At 33.4% G+C, this 18,544-nt stretch overlaps 1 protein-coding gene across 1 annotated transcript in view; it reads left to right on the plus strand.

Moving 5' to 3' along the window:
• LOC128162931 (adenylate cyclase type 5-like) overlaps positions 1 to 18,544 on the plus strand; it is a 57,234-nt gene that overhangs the window by 25,300 nt on the left and 13,390 nt on the right. The window contains exons 15-16 of the mRNA XM_052826359.1: positions 1,008 to 1,160; positions 1,500 to 1,675. Coding sequence (XP_052682319.1) covers positions 1,008 to 1,160; positions 1,500 to 1,675 — 329 coding nt within the window. The remainder of the gene's footprint in view (positions 1 to 1,007; positions 1,161 to 1,499; positions 1,676 to 18,544) is intronic.

Raw genomic sequence — 18,544 nt, forward strand, 5'->3', positions numbered from 1 at the left:
TTGTTTATATTTATTAGTAGAAGTAATACGATCCTGATGTGATTTATTCTATTATTTTGGAAACGCCCACTTTATACGATAGCCAATAACATTAATGACAGTTGTCTTTGTTCTCTTTTCCGTATATAAACCCATGTATTTTCATTTTCCAGTGTCGTTGCCTGTGATAACACTACGTATCGATTTTGTACTATAAAACCCATAACTTCAAATAACGCCAAATTGAGGCCCAGCGGGATTTGCTTATTTTATATTTAAATATTTAATCGTACAATGGCACAAAATTACATAAATATAAGTAATAAGGAATCATTCTTTGAATATTATGAGGTGATAATTTCGGTCGGGGCTTGATCAAATCTATCATAAAGCCCTTCGGGCTTTATTTGATTTGATCACTCCCCGACCAACATTATTACCTCATAATACTCAAAGAATGATTCCTTATTCCTTATGTAAGTCCTTATTTGACGAGGGAGACAGCTGGTTTTGCTAGCTTATTTTCTCCTGAGTTCCCATCTCGTCTGTCTATTTGAGGTCCATGTTAAAGTTAGGTTCTAGAGTTTGGGGATTTTAAGTACTTGCTATTGACTTGTGCTCTTATTTTGTTATAATAAATTTATAAAGGGTTGTTAATCTTGGTTTTCATTTACTTTGGGTTTGGTTTATTATATCTGGTTTATCTATATTGAGAGTAAAGTCATTTTCATACCTTATTTATAATTTAGTAAAGTTAAATCTTAATGTAGAGGTCAAATTCTGTCTCAAAACAAAAATAAACACAATGCAAAGTACTGATAAAAACCTATACGGCACAGACCTGCTACAATTCTTACTGTAGATACATGTACCTTATTTTACTCGAGTACTTTAAATATTCTGTAATTGTGCTGTTTTGTATCAAAATATATATAAATCACCAGCATCAAACTTTTATAATTTAGACAGATAAATAATGTGATTTTTAATTCTGCTTAGGGTTAACTAAAACATAATATTTATTCCAGGTTGTGCTTGATACCAACAGCCTGACTTCCTGTCTACAGTCATTGTTTAACACCAACAGGTTCAACATCACCCTCATCAGTCTGGCCAACATCTCCATGGGAACAGAGGTCAATGCCTGTCACCCCTCTGTAGCTACCTCACACTTCCCAGAGGTAATGGGAGAGAGAGAACAGAGAGCAGAGAGCATGAGAGAGAGAGAGAGAGAGAGAGAGGGAGTGAGGAGAGAGAGAGTAGGAGAGAGAATAGGAAAATAATTTTTAAGAGAGAAAGAAAACAAATGCTTGCAAAAAATAACAGGAAAATAAAACAGGAGAACAAGAAATTTTGGAAGTAAGAATACATGTTAAGAAAAAAAAAAGGAATATTAAGGGGGTGGGATAGTAATATATTTGAAATCGAGACCTTATTAGACTAAGTTTAAATTTTGAAAACATGAATATAGTTTTAAAACAGTTGTTTCTACAAACTGTGTTTTATTTCTGTTGACACAGTACTTTAGTTTCTGTGTGGTGCTCTCCATGATTTCCTGTGCTGTGTTTGTCCACAACAACAGCCTACTGAAGATTATGCTACTGAGCCTGATGTCCATCACCTACCTGATTGTGGCTCAAGTCTTCTTCATCGCCATCTTTGATAACAGGGACATCTTGGTGCGATATAATGTTGGGTAAGTGTAGAGTTCTTCATGTCACAAAGTTTGTAGAGTTTGATAAATTGTATATTTAAGGTCTTCCGTTTCCAACGGAAGACCTTATAGTGATTGTAATGTTTCTTTTTATTAGGGTTTTCCGTTTTTCAACGGAAAACCCTTCTGTTATTCTACTGTTTCTTATTATTATTTTTTTTTTTTCCCGCAAATTTTGTGCACCAGATTTCTCGAACATTTTTTGTCTGATTGCTATGAAACTTTCAGGGTATGTAGATGATATTAATATCTCTAGACGTTTTTTTCAAATTTTTAAAATTCACTTCCGGTTATGAGTTATTGCCCTTTAATTGAAAATTGGGGGGTCTTTTGTCCAGAGTTGATCTCGGGAACTACAGATGATAGATCCATGAAATTTGGCGAAATTGTCGGTAACATTTTATAGTTTTGCTGGCATGAAAATTTTGGTAATTTCTTTGTTAGTTTTTGAGCTATTTGTCGCCAAAGTTTAAGATTTTTTCGGGGCTGAAATTTTGTTGCTTTTTGTATTATAACCTTTAAACTAAAAATATTTTGTTAATACATATAGAACAAAAGTTGTTTAGAATAACGAGAGCTTTCATTTAAAATTAAGAAAAAAGGGCTGGTCCCTATAATTAGGGGTCAGCAGCTCATACACGTATTTTTCTGATAGCAAAAATCGTTATCATTTTATGAAAAAAAATTAATTCAGTTATTGTTAATATATTAAATGATGTCATTTGGTATCAAATTTAACAAGTTCTGTGCTATATTTTTTTTCAAATTTCATAAAACAAATATGTGAGAATCGTACATGAACGAGTTAATATGTCTACATACAAATGCCACATTAAGGCCCATGCATTTACTGCATTACGTTGTGTTGCGTCTTAGATAAATTGTTGTGATTCAATTTCATTTTTTTCATCTATATCATTTATGAATTCAATGAACACACATTATTTAAACGTTCTATGTGCAACTATTTGTCGGGGCGCCCCTGTTTGTAACCCCCGCGCGCGCGCCGAATGTAAACAGTAACGAACGGCATTGTAGAAAAGAGAGAGCCGTAATGCAGAAGAGAAGTTGTGTATTCTTTCGGTGTACACATGCATTTTCAATTTGCTGTGAAACATATGAACATGCACAGGGAACAATACTACATATTTGTTTAAGGAGGATATTTTTCTCGTGTGAATCGTTTACGAGGAAATTCTGACAGCCACACTTCTGTCGACGATCAGCCGTTGATAAGCTACGAGTAATAAAGGAGAAAAGATGGACATTAAAGTGTGTGATTTATGTGGATGTTACTGAAGAAGGTGAGGCTTTTACTCCTTTTAAAGTTTCTTGTTAACTGGTTAAAATGTAGTATATAGTATAGATGTACATGTAAGTACGTGCACACTGTTAGATGTTTTTGTTATGGTGTGGGTGTTTGTTTACTAACGTGTAATTTTTACATGTTTACTGGATGTTTAGACTCGCTCGAGGTTCATGGGGGACTGGAAAGGGTAACTGAATTTATCTATTTAAAAAAATAACAGACTGTGAATTTTCAACTCAAAATTCAAAGCAGGGTGTAATTAGAAACATATCATATATTCTTGTGCAGAAGACTCCAAATGTAGTCATGAATACCCTGTAGACATAACTTCAAGTAAATTAAATTGTATACTTCAGACTTCAGAGTTAAAACATGACTTTAATATCTTTATGATGCCGATCATTGTATCATTAAAGAGGTTTAGCAGACCAACGGGTACCCGGTACATGTACTTGTACATGTAGGTTACAAGTTAGAACTATGCGTACCATTCTACCAGTTCACCTAATTTTTCTTGTTTAGCAGTTATGATGTGTACTTAAATTGTCCTTGTTAATGTTTTAAATGTAATTTTTTATTCTCTTTTTTTAATCTGACTACTTGCAGTACTGGCGTGCGAGCAGTTCTCGCCGAGGACCATTTCTCGCTGGTGCACTGTTACATCATATTTTCGTATATAATTTTATGTGTTGATAAAATGACGTAACAATGCACTGGTGAGAAATGGTACTCTGCGAGAACTGATCGCACGCCAATATTGATTAATTACAGACAAAAACTGAAGGTTGCGAGTGTTATTTTTTATTGAACAACATTGTTTAAAATAATTCTTTATATATGTGACGATCAGACCGGCTTGAATACCAGTGCCAGATAGCTCAGTTGGTAGAGCACCTGACTAGAGATTCAGGGGGCCCAGGTTCAAATCCCGGTTTGGTCCTTCATTATTTCTCCCATCTTTTACACATACATGTATATCAGATATATGACAGATGATTAAGGTCATCACATGTTTTGCAAGATGCAATAAGTGTTAAAAACCTTTACTTTACAACAGAATACATTTAAGTGAATATTTATGTTTCTTGTTATTATTTGGTGTGGTTTTCTTGACAGTGTCGCATAAACAATTTACCCGCTCCTAAAACACAAACTTTCTTTTTGTGGATTAAGCTTACCGCTGATTGGCTGCTGTTGCAGCAGACAAATAAGATATGCACGCACAAAACACAATGAACTTATCAGAGAATGAGTTGAGTTTATTTAAACTGTTGGAATTTGGGTATTTTTTTTTAAAATGTATACTTGTGACAAAACATATATATGGTACATACAGCTGTAGCTTTATGAAGAAAATTTTGGTTAGACCATATATACCTATCATGCAAGTAAATGATATTTACAAAAAACTTGCAATTTATGGCGCACGAAATATACGCTAGTTTTATAAAGATTGACATACATGTAATGTACCACATTCTTTGAAAAATAATCTATTAAAAATTCTTCATTAAGTTTACTCATACATGTTTTATGCTTATTACACGTAGTATTGTTTTTAAAACATGTAATTTATAAGAAAATAAACAAAAACCCTCGCTAAATTTATTTGCAAAAAAAAAAAACACAGTAGAATTGATAAAAAATGGTATACCAGAAGCTAATACCAGTACATGTACTTTGACGCTGTTCGGTGGGTAATATTTGTTTGTAATTTACGAATTGAAATATTGACTGTTGCACTACAAGTACGGTAATAAACTCTCTCTCTCTCTCAAACTCTCTCTCTTTCTCAATTTGATAAGTGTTTATACCTATGAAAATTTTTTAATATTATATTATGACTTGATATGCAAATTTTTGATCTTGTACTGCCTAAATGTTATGTCATGTATTGGGATATGTCATACTTATTACACTGCATGGTCAGTGTATTTTTTACAGAAATACTATGCATATGTTAATGTAAACACAGCTATTACTAGTACATGTATGTAAACACAGCTAATTATTTTTTTTATTTATTTCAGCTCAAAACAGACTCTTGTTACCACATGGCTTTTACCGGTACCTGTTGATTCTTGTGGGTCAGCTCCTGAGATTAACCTGTCACCTCTATCCACATGCATATTCCTTGTGTTCTACAGACTATTTACTGGTAATTCAAATTAAATCCTATAATGCATGAACAATAATGGAACATGAAGAAAGCATCATGCCATGTTGTGGTTTGTGTTTCACAGGGCGAAAAACCATCTTTAAGCAAGTCCTTAAAGGTGGCTTAAAGGTGACTTAAAGGAGCTTAAAGGCTATACAACCTTTAAGCCGCCTTTAAGTCACCTTTAAGCAAGTGCTTATAGGTCCTTAATGTCCAAACTTCTTTAAGCTACCTTTAAGCCACCTTTAAGCCACCTTTAAGCATCTTTAAGTGGCATTTACGCTCTCTTTACGCTGCCTTTACACTGTCTTTAAGTGGCCTTTAAGTCAATATTGATCAAGCTGAACAATAAAAACATATATTAAATGCAAAAGATCTTTATAGAGATGGGAGGGGGTCATCCGAGTGATAATATAATTTCCAAGGAAGGGGGGGGGGGTGTTCCAGGCGGTTTTAATCGTTGCTCCATTAAACACAGATCGCTATCATCAGCACCGCTCTGATGGACACAGACTGCCGTTATAAAATTCTTTATAATTTTTGGGGGGTTTCAAAATTATTGTAGGTATGAGCGCAGTCTCTGTATCTTAATATGTGCATAAAACTAATTAAAGTATGTTTGTTTCCTATTATAAATTAATCGGTGAAAGAAATCTCTCTCTCTCTCTCTCTCTCTCTCTCTCTCTCTCTCTCTCAGTTCATCCGGTTATTAAACAAAATAAAGATAATGAACCAAAAATGCATGATTTAATTTGTTAATCGGTTTAAGGTTTGTATTTTTTTTTCAATTTTCATTATTTCTAACTCTAGATCTGCTAGATACATGTTAAAGATGAAAAGACTCTCAACTGCCTTTGTTATATCGGGCAGGATATTACTGCTTTGTTTGTCTAGACATAGTTTTGTTCGTTTGTGTATATCTAATTAGAGTCTATTGTTTGTCCAACTTAAGAAAACCCCTGGAACTAACACAGAATATACAAGATATACACAGCAGTTGTGTCGTGTGCCCAGGTGCATGTTTGTGTATATCTAATTAAAGTCTATTGTTTGTCCAACTTAAGAAAACCCCTGGAACTAACACAGAATATACAAGATATACACAACAGGTGTGTCGTGTGCCCAGGTGCACGTCAGGGTTTCTAAAGGCGTTGAATCTTAGTATGTACGAGTATACGATAAGTCTAGTGAATAAAAGTTAATTTACATTTGTAATTCATTTTCAAAGTATTATATCCTAGCTCTGGGTTTCAAAGATGTTACGTCTACAAATTAACGATACATGTATGTAAGAATAAAATCTTGAGGCTAATTAATTAATGTACCGGTGATCATAAATAGGGGTTGATTATTTAAATATATGTATAAGGGTAAATATGTCAAATATACCCGGCCTGGCACATCATACAATTGTATGTACAAGTCATTTGCAATTGCCACATGCAGTAAATACGTCACCGGTAATTGGTAATTTTGTTTGTTATAGAATTGATAGTTTAAAAATCATGTACATGTACATACAATTACATGTAAATATTTAAACATATTGGAACGGCGCCGCGATCATGAAAACCGGGAAATTGCGGGAAATTGAACAAATACCCTAATAGTATCAATGCATTTAATAAAAGAAATGATTTCATTTTCTTTCTTACATTTTTATAGCTATAAATTAGATGAACATATATCTTCTCGGTTTAAATTTATTAACTAAGAAAGCCTACTATAGTGAACCTAACAGTTTCCATTTAGGTATAATATATTTTTGTTCACTGAAGACCAAGTTCCGTATTTCATTCTAAATACATGCATGCATGTAATTTATAAATTAGATATAATTGATTGTTACAAACTGAATGGTTTGTCAAAATCTTTTCAAGTAAACACATTCAATACAGTGATTCAATATCCACTGATATATAGGATATAAAAACGCTCACATATATGTAAGTTGCCGTGGCGCAGAGGATGTGTGGTGATGCTAGTAAACTAAGGGTCCCGGGTTCAATTCTCGCTGTGGCCGGGTTTTTTTTTTTGTGTTTTTTTTTTTCATTTTTCTTTCTAGAACAAAAACCGTTTTAATACCTTTTCTTTCATAAAGCTAATACATTTTGGTGGAAATTAAGCACAATATTGAATTAAATTTTCTTTAATGGCTTAAAGGTGGCTTAAAGGTAGCTTAAAGGTGGCTTAAAGGTGGCTTAAAGAAGTTTGGACATTAAGGACCTATAAGTTGTCCTTAAAGGTGGCTTAAAGGTGGCTTAAAGATGGTCTTTAAGCTGCCTTTAAGCCATCTTTACGCTTCTTTAAGCCACCTTTAAGCAATACTTATAGCTTAAAGGTAGCTTAAAGGTTGCTTAAAGATCGTCTTTAAGCTACCTTTAAACACCTTTAAGCTATCTTTAAGGAGGACTTAAAGATGGTCATTCATCCTGTGTTTGATAAGAAATTATGAAAACAAAATTAAGGCTGTTTAAAGAAATTCATAATTGCTGTGAAAATTTGTTTTTCAATAAAAGTATACAATTATGTTTCCTTTATTTTTTATTTCATAAAGATATTTAGATGTGTTTACATAATTGAACCCCCCCCCCTCTATTTAATTGTCTGCATTAAGATTACATGTAGGATATGTAAATGTACATTTGACTTTGAAATAACATCTGCTATGTTAATTACTTTTGAAATGAACAAGAAACAACCTATTTCTACCTTTCTAAGGTATATATGCATAAAAAAGTAGAAAAATATGTCAAATTTGAACATTGTTCATTGAAATCAACTCTGTCTCCAGCTACCTGGGTGTGTTTGAATTTAATTCTAATTTAAGGCAGATGTCTAACTTGTAGGTTGTAACTTACTGTTTTAGCATGGTTAGAAGAAGACTAGAAATCAGAATAGATTAGATATTCACTAAATATGATTGTTAGCTTACTTTTTTCATGAAAACAAGAAATCACAAGCAGGACAGCTGTCTATTTGTTAATTAAAATGGTACAAATCATACAATAAACAAATAAAGATCAAATTTTAGAATCATTGATGATTGTTTTCAATTATGTGTGAGAAATGACTCAAGGAAATTGCCACACGTTTCATAAAATTAGGTAAAACATTTCAAACCATGACTTTTAATGAAAATCAAAAGATTGGGGGGTGGGGGGTATACATGTAAGGGTACTTCTAAGTGATGTGAAGCTTTTATCATGATTATATCATGTAGGCATATGTTGTATTGAATAAGGTTTCTTTTTAAAGGTGGTTGAACAAAAGTTGACCTCTAAAAGGTCAGGTAAAGATGTTTTACTATGGAGAACCCTGTAAATCTGTGTTTACTAAAGGAAATTGGAAATGGTGGGTTCACTTAAATGGCAATATTTTTATTAAACCTCAATGGAATTGGCAATATGTGGTATTCTTTTTCTCAGAATTGCATTAGCTTTCTTATTCTAAGACAAACCGTCTTTTCATAAAAATGTTAGTGTACTAAGTTAAAGATACAAGGAACAGTTTCGGATAAAGTACCGTCAATATTTTTGTAAAATTGAGAGTGACTGTACTTGAAGGTTTATCATTGTTGCGTAGATTCATGAAATGAATTTTAATGATTATCAATAGTTAGAGGGATGTCTCTTGTTGGTATTGGTAAGCAATATTAAGGCCCCTAATTTTAAGTACATGAGAAGCAGAAATAAATTGTGAAACTTGCGGCTATGACAGATATGTTGACTTTACAGTGAAATTGAAGGTTACAAACGGGAGGTTATATAACATGAAATGTAGGTGGATGGGATATTATATGCCTATTTAGTATTTACTGGGTATGAGGACAATAGCAAGTTTATTGTCCCCCAAGACAGCAACTATTTAATGAGGCAAAGCCAAGGGAAATTGTTGCTGTGGAATGGGACAATAAACTTGCTATTGTCCGAATAGTCAGTTAATTGGTATTTCATTATACAGAAGAAAACTTTATTTGTCAGCGATGCAGAATTTCTTGATGATAAACAAATTAGAGTTAAATCAAACTTTGTATTTAATGCGGCGATCTTATTAGGTCAGAGGTGTTCCGAGTTTAAGGTGATATGGGACACTTCCATGTTGTGACGTATTGTTTATCGAAATAAACAATAAAATAAAGTGTAATTATATAAGTACATGTAGTTTCTTTTCAAAAATGGTCACCTAACTCCTTAGCACAGTGGGTTAGAGGGTTTACTAGGAACCTGTAAGTCATGAGTTCGAATCCCACTGGGGTTTTTACAATTTTTACCTTTTCAAATATTTTTAAAAGCTATTTTTTGGTTAAATATTGTAAAATTTGAAAATTCTAAACCGGTGAAAAGTTTTCAATTATATAGTACTTTAATCCACATTAATATCGACAGATGTCCCATACCACCTTAAAAAGGAGGGAAATCAAATTCTGCTGATGAATGGTTTTGATGACTATTCACCATGGGCAGATAGCATGGATACTATTTTAAATTAGATAAAAAGGCATGTTTATGCGGGCGCCTTCTAGTGATCAATTTGTCCGTCTGTCCATCCGAGATGGCTTGACAGGAGCATAGCTTCTCTCCCCTTGGCCCAATCTGGCTCATACCTCATCCACAGGGTTCCTTTGGTTGAAGGATGTGCAGTGACCTTGAACCATGTTTTTAGGTATAAGGTTAAGGTCATAGCAGAATTATATATATATAAAATCCTTGTCTGGGGCATATCTTTTTTCCCTTTGGTCCAATCTGGCTAATACTCACAGAGTGTCTCTATGGTTAAACGATGTGCAGTGACCTTGCATGAAATTTCTAGGTAACGAGTGAAGATCATATCGGATCATGCAAAAATCCTTTTTTGAGAGCATATATAATTTCTACTAACCCCTATTTGGCTCAGACTTCACATAAGCAGAGCTTCTGAGTAAAGGGTGAAAGGGTGTGTAGTGACCTTGAACCTATTTTCAGTGAAAAGAAACTGTGAAGGTCATACCAGAATTATATTTTTAAAAATCCTAGTCCGGAGTATATCTTCTCTCCCATTTGCTCCATTCAGCCTCATACTTCACGCACATGATGCCTTTGTTCAAAATATATGCAATGACCTCGAATGATATTTGTAGATGAAGAGTCAAGGTCATATCAGATCACACAAAAATCCATAGACAGCATAGATATACTCTCCTTTTAGCCCCTATTTGGCTAATATTTTACCTTTACAGAGTTTATTGGTTAATGGCGTGCAGTGACCTTGAACCAAGTCTGTCAATGTGAAGGTCATAGCAGATCTTTTTAAAATTAGTTTTAAATAGTAGATTATTTTCCAAATATGCTTAGTCTTGGTCAGATTGAACAAAAATGCATGTATGTTAGGGGGAATGAAATTGAATTAAAAGTTCTATGCAAGCTGGAAAAATTTCAAGTTATAGGTCAAGGTCAAAGCAGAATTCTCTGAAATAACATAAGCGGGGCCCTTTGAAATGTTTACCATTTCAATGTTGTCTGGTTCATAGTAATTTTACATAGAAAATTTTCACAGAAGTACAGTAAAGTAAACTTTACATCGATAAGTTTCTGACAATTAATGACGCAACGAGCACACAGTACGAAAGGTCAACCTTTTGAAAAGCAGTGAAGAGGAAGAGTTGCTCAGAATTATGTTTTAAACAAAATTGATTTTTTACATAAATTTTAATTTTGCATTCTGGGTTAAGAAAAAAGATGTTACTTCAAGGTAAAGTTAACTTGTACCTAAAATGAAGTCAAATGTGTTAAGTCGTACTTAAACACATTGTTTTTTTTTTGTTAAGTCGTTCTTGAAATGGTTAAGGGTTTTTGGTTAAGTCGTACTTAAAAACATGGATCATGTTAAGTTGTACCAAGAATCATTCGATTTTTAGGGTCTTCCGTTTTCAACGGAAGACCCTTTTGTTTTTCTACGGTTTCTTTTTTTTCTTATTAGGGTTTTCCGTTTTTCAACGGAAAACCCTTCTGTTATTCTACTGTTTCTTATTATTATTTTTTTTTTTTTCCCGCAAATTTTGTGCACGAGATTTCTCGAACATTTTTTGTCTGATTGCTATGAAACTTTCAGGGTATGTAGATGATATTAATATCTCTAGACGTTTTTTTCAAATTTTTGAAATTTACTTCCGGTTATGAGTTATTGCCCTTTAATTGAAATTTGGGGGGTCTTTTGTCCAGAGTTGATCTCGGGAACTACAGATGATAGATGCATGAAATTTGGCGAAATTGTCGGTAACATTTTATAGTTTTGCTGGCATGAAAATTTTGGTAATTTCTTTGTTAGTTTTTGAGCTATTTGTCGCCAAAGTTTAAGATTTTTTCGGGGCTGAAATTTTGTTGCTTTTTGTATTATAACCTTTAAACTAAAAATGTTTTGTTAATACATATAGAACAAAAGTTGTTTAGAATAACAAGAGCTTTCATTTAAAATTAAGAAAAAAGGGCAGGCCCCTATAATTAGGGGTCAGCAGCTCATACACGTATTTTTCTGATAGCAAAAATCGTTATCATTTAATGAAAAAAAATTAATTCAGTTATTGTTAATATATTAAATAACGTCATTTGGTATCAAATTAAACAAGTTCTGTGCTATATTTTTTTTCAAATTTCATAAAACAAATATGTGAGAATCGTACATGAACGAGTTAATATGTCTACATAGACACACAAGCGAACAAATGCCACATTAAGGCCCAGGAATTTACTGCATTACGTTGTGTTGCGTCTTAGATAAATTGTTGTGATTCAATTTAATTTTTTTCATCTATATCATTTATGAATTCAATGAACACTTATTATTTAAACGTTCTATGTGCAACTATTTGTCGGGGCGCCCCTGTTTGTAACCCCCGCGCGCGCGCCGAATGTAAACAGTAACGAACGGCATTGTAGAAAAGAGAGAGCCGTAATGCAGAAGAGAAGTTGTGTATTCTTTCGGTGTACACATGCATTTTCAAGTTACTGTGAAACATATGAACATGCACAGGGAACAATGCTACATATATGTATAAGGAGGGATATGTTCTCGTGTGAATCGTTTACGAGGAAATTCTGACAGCCACACTTCTGTCGACGATCAGCCGTTGATAAGCTACGAGTAATAAAGGAGAAAAGATGGACATTAAAGTGTGTGATTTATGTGGATGTTACTGAAGAAGGTGAGGCTTTTACTCCTTTTAAAGTTTCTTGTTAACTGGTTAAAATTTAGTATATAGTATAGATGCACATGTAAGTACCTGAGTACGTGCACACTGTTAGATGTTTTTGTATGGTGTGGGTGTTTGTTTACTAACGTGTAATTTTTACATGTTTCATGGATGTTTAGACTCGCTCGAGGTTCATGGGGGACTGGAAAGGGTAACTGAATTTATCTATTGAAAAAAATAACAGATTGTGAATTTTCAACTCAAAATTCAAAGCAGGGTCTAATTAGAAACATATCATATATTCTTGTGCAGAAGACTCCAAATGTAGTCATGAATACCCTGTAGACATAACTTCAAGTAAATAAAATTGTATACTTCAGACTTCAGAGTTAAAACATGACTTTAATATCTTTATGATGCCGATCATTGTATCATTAAAGAGGTTTAGCAGACCAACGGGTACCCGGTACATGTACTTGTACATGTAGGTTACAAGTTAGAACTATGCCTACCATTCTACCAGTTCACATAATTTTTCTTGTTTAGCAGTTATGATGTGTACTTAAATTGTCCTTGTTAATGTTTTAAATGTAATTTTTTATTCTGTTTTTTTAATCTGACTACTGGCAGTACTGGCGTGCGAGCAGTTCTCGCCGAGGACCATTTCTCGCTGGTGCACTGTTACATCATATTTTCGTATATAATTTTATGTGTTGATAAAATGACGTAACAATGCACTGGTGAGAAATGGTACTCGGCGAGAACTGATCGCACGCCAATATTGATTAATTACAGACAAAAACTAAAGGTTGCGAGTGTTATTTTTTATTGAACAACATTGTTTAAAATAATTCTTTATATATGTGACGATCAGACCGGTTTGAATACCAGTGCCAGATAGCTCTGTTGGTAGAGCACCTGACTAGAGATTCAGGGGGCCCAGGTTCAAATCCCGGTTTGGTCCTTCATTATTTCTCCCACCCTGTTACAATATTGGTGTTGTGACCAACCCCTGGAACTAACAGGTTAACTCGATCCTGCCAGGGATGATCTTCGAGGGTGAAGATCATTTAAGGGGGAGGAATGTGACGGTCAGACTGGTTTGAATACCGGTGCCAGATACATGTAGCTCAGTTGGTAGAGCACTTGACTAGAGATTCAGAGGGCCAGGTTCGAATCCCACTTTGTTCCGTCGTTATTTCTCCCATCTTTTACATATACATGTATATCAGATATATGACAGATGATTAAGGTCATCACATGTTTTGCAAGATGCAATAAGTGTAAAAAACCTTTACTTTACAACAGAATACATTTAAGTGAATATTTATGTTTCTTGTTATTATTTGGTGTGGTTTTCTTGACAGTGTCGCATAAACAATTTACCCGCTCCTAAAACACAAACTTTCTTTTTGTGGATTCAGCTTACCGCTGATTGGCTGCTGTTGCAGCAGACAAATAAGATATGCACGCACAAAACACAATGAACTTATCAGAGAATGAGTTAAGTTTATTTAAACTGTTGGAATTGGGTATTTTTTTTTAAAATGTATACTTGTGACAAAACATATATGTGGTACATACAGCTGTAGCTTTATGAAGAAAATTTTGGTTAGACCATATATACCTATCGTGCAAGTAAATGATATTTACAAAAAACTTGCAATTTATGGCGCACGAAATATACGCTAGTTTTATAAAGATTGACATACATGTAATGTACCACATTCTTTGAAAAATAATCTATTAAAAATTCTTCATTAAGTTTACTCATACATGTTTTATGCTTATTACACGTAGTATTGTTTTTAAAACATGTAATTTATAAGAAAATAAACAAAAACCCTCGCTAAATTTATTTGCAAAAAAAAAAAAACACAGTAGAATTGATAAAAAATGGTATACCAGAAGCTAATACCAGTACATGTACTTTGACGTTGTTCGGTGGGTAATATTCGTTTGTAATTTATGAATTGAAATATTGACTGTTGCACAACAAGTACGGTAATAAACTCTTTCTCTCTCTCTCAAACTCTCTCTCTTTCTCAATTTGATAAGTGTTTATACCTATGAAAATTTTTTAATATTATATTATGACTTGATATGCAAATTTTTGAACTTGTACTGCCTAAATGTTATGTCATGTATTGGGATATGTCATACTTATTACACTGCATGGTCAGTGTATTTTTTACAGAAATACTATGCATATGTTAATGTAAACACAGCTATTACTGGTACATGTATGTAAACACAGCTAATTATTTTTTTTATTTATTTCAGCTCAAAACAGACTCTTGTTACCACATGGCTTTTACCGGTACCTGTTGATTCTTGTGGGTCAGCTCCTGAGATTAACCTGTCACCTCTATCCACATGCATATTCCTTGTGTTCTACAGACTATTTACCGGTAATTCAAATTAAATCCGATAATGCATGAACAATAATGGAACTTGAAGAAAGCATCATGCCATGTTGTGGTTTGTGTTTGATAAGAAATTATGAAAACAAAATTAAGGCTGTTTAAAGAAATTCATAATTGCTGTGAAAATTTGTTTTTCAATAAAAGTATACAATTATGTTTCCTTTATTTTTTATTTCATAAAGATATTTTAATTAGATGTGTTTACATAATTGAAACCCCCCCCCCCCCCCCCCTATTTAATTGTCTGCATTAAGATTACATGTAGGATATGTAAATGTACATTTGACTTTGAAATAACATCTGCTATGATAATTACTTTTGAAATGAACAAGAAACAACCTATTTCTACCTTTCTAAGGTATATATGCACAAAAAAAAGTAGAAAAACATGTCAAATTTGAACATTTTTCATTGAAATCAACTCGATCTGTCTCCAGCTACCTGGGTGTGTTTGAATTTAATTTTAATTTAAGGCAGATGTCTAACTTGTTGGTTGTAACTTACTGTTTTAGCATGGTTAGAAGGAGACTAGAAATCAGAATAGATTAGATATTCACTAAATATGATTGTTAGCTTACTTTTTTCATGAAAACAAGAAATCACAAGCAGGACAGCTGTCTATTTGTTAATTAAAATGGTACAAATCATACAATAAACAAATAAAGATCAAATTTTAGAATCATTGATGATTGTTTTCAAATATGTGTGAGAAATGACTCACGTTTCATAAAATTAGGTAAAACATTTCAAACCATGACTTTTTATGAAAATCAAAAGATTGGGGGGTGGGGGGTATACATGTAAGGGTATTTCTAAGTGATGTGAAGCTTTTATCATGATTATATCATGTAGGCATATGTTGTATTGAATAAGGTTTCTTTTTAAAGGTGGTTGAACAAAAGTTGACCTCTAAAAGGTCAGGTAAAGATGTTTTACTATGGAGAACCCTGTAAATCTGTGTTTACTAAAGGAAATTTGAAATGGTGGGTTCACTTAAATGGCCATATTTTTATTAAACCTCAATGGAATTGGCAATATGTGGTATTCTTTTTCTCAGAAATGCATTAGCTTTCTTATTCTAAGACAAACCGTCTTTTCATAAAAATGTTAGTGTACTAAGTTAAAGATACAAGGAACAGTTTCGGATAAAGTACCGTCAATATTTTTGTAAAATTGAGAGTGACTGTACTTGAAGGTTTATCATTGTTGCGTAGATTCATGAAATGAATTTTAATGATTATCAATAGTTAGAGGGATGTCTCTTGTTGGAATTGGTAAGCAATATTAAGGCCCCTAATTTTAAGTACGTGAGAAGCAGAAATAAATTGTGAAACTTGCGGCTATGACAGATATGTTGACTTTACAGTGAAATTGAAGGTTACAAACGGGAGGTTATATAACATGAAATGTAGGTGGATGGGATATTATATGCCTATTTAGTATTTACTGGGTATGAGGACAATAGCAAGTTTATTGTCCCCCAAGACAGCAACTATTTAATGAGGCAAAGCCAAGGGAAATAGTTGCTGTGGAATGGGACAATAAACTTGCTATTGTCCGAATAGTCAGTTAATTGGTATTTAATTATACAGAAAACTTTATTTGTCAGGGATGCAGAATTTCTTGATGATAAACAAAGTAGAGTTAAATCAAACTTTGTATTTAATGCGGCGATCTTATTAGGTCAGAGGTGTTCCGAGTTTAAGGTGATATGGGACACTTCCATGTTGTGACGTATTGTTTATCGAAATAAACAATAAAATAAAGTGTAATTATATAAGTACATGTAGTTTCTTTTCAAAAATGGTCACCTAACTCCTTAGCACAGTGGGTTAGAGGGTTTACTAGGAACCTGTAAGTCATGAGTTCGAATCCCGCTGGTGTTTTTACAATTTTTACCTTTTCAAATATTTTTAAAAGCTATTTTTTGGTTAGATATTGTAAAATTTGAAAATTCTAAACCGGTGAAAAGTTTTCAATTATATAGTACTTTAATCCACATTAATATCGACAGATGTCCCATACCACCTTAAAAAGGAGGGAAATCAAATTCTGCTGATGAATGGTTTTGATGACTATTCACCATTGGCAGATAGCATGGATACTATTTTAAATTAGATAAAAAGGCATGTTTATGCGGGCGCCTTCTAGTGATCAATTTGTCCGTCTGTCCATCCGAGATGGCTTGACAGGAGCATAGCTTCTCTCCCCTTGGCCCAATCTGGCTCCTACCTCATCCACAGGGTTCCTTTGGTTGAAGGATGTGCAGTGACCTTGAACCATGTTTTTAGGTATAAGGTTAAGGTCATAGCAGAATTATATAAATAAAATCCTTGTCTGGGGCATATCTTTTTTCCCTTTGGTCCAATCTGGCTGATACGCACAGAGTGTCTCGATGGTTAAACGATGTGCAGTGAACTTGCATGAAATTTCTTGGTAACGAGTGAAGATCATATCGGATCATGCAAAAATCCTTTTTTGAGAGCATATATAATTTCTACTAACCCCTATTTGGCTCAGACTTCACATAAGCAGAGCTTTTGAGTAAAGGGTGAAAGGGTGTGTAGTGACCTTGAACCTATTTTCAGTGAAAAGAAACTGTGAAGGTCATACCAGAATTATATTTTTAAAAATCCTTGTCCGGAGTATATCTTCTCTCCCTTTGCTCCATTCAGCCTCATACTTCACCCACATGATGCCTTTGTTCAAAATATATGCAATGACCTCGAATGATATTTGTAGATGAAGAGTCAAGGTCATATCAGATCACACAAAAATCCATATTTTAAGAGCATAGATATACTCTCCTTTTAGCCCCTATTTGGCTAATATTTTACCTTTACAGAGTTGATTGGTTAATGGCGTGCAGTGACCTTGAACCAAGTCTGTCAATGTGAAGGTCATAGCAGATCTTTTTAAAATTAGTTTTAAATAGTAGATTATTTTCCAAATATGCTTAATCTTGGTCAGATTGAACAAAAATGCATGTATGTTAGGGGGAATGAAATTGAATTAAAAGTTCTATGCCAGCTGGAAAAATTTCAAGTTATAGGTCAAGGTCAAAGCAGAATTCTCTGAAATAACATAAGCGGGGCCCTTTGAAATGTTCACCATTTCAATGTTGTCTGGTTCATAGTAATTTTACATAGAAAATTTTCACAGAAGTACACTAAAGTAAACTTTACATCGATAAGTTTCTGACAATTAATGACGCAACGAGCACACAGTACGAAAGGTCAACCTTTTGAAAAGCAGTGAAGAGGAAAAGTTGTTCAGAATTATGTTTTAAACAAAATTGATTTTTTACATAAATTTTAATTTTGCATTCTGGGTTAAGAAAAAAGATGTTAGTTCAAGGTAAAGTAAACTTGTACCTAAAATGAAGTCAAATTGTTAAGTCGTACTTAAACACATTGTTTTTTTTTGTTAAGTCGTTCTTGAAATGGCTAAGGGTTTTTGGTTAAGTCGTACTTAAAAACATTCGGATCATGTTAAGTTGTACCAAGAATCATTCGATTTTTTTTTATCATTTTGTACTTAGGTTTCTTTGTTTCTAGATTAAGAACTCTACTTCTTAGACGTACTTCTAGCCTTGCTTTCGACATTAGCGGAAAACCCACTCGTTGCTTTGCAACGAGCTTTGCTCTAGTTCTTATTATTATTATTAGGGTCTTCCGTTTCCAACGGAAGACCCTCTTGTTTTTCTTCGGTTTCTTTTTATTATTATTTTATTTTTTATTTTTTTTCTGACTCCTTCTCGGCTTTATATCTCAAAAAGTTTTCATCCGAT

Source organism: Crassostrea angulata, chromosome 9 (genome assembly GCF_025612915.1).
Source record: "Crassostrea angulata isolate pt1a10 chromosome 9, ASM2561291v2, whole genome shotgun sequence".
Classification (NCBI taxonomy): domain Eukaryota; kingdom Metazoa; phylum Mollusca; class Bivalvia; order Ostreida; family Ostreidae; genus Magallana; species Magallana angulata.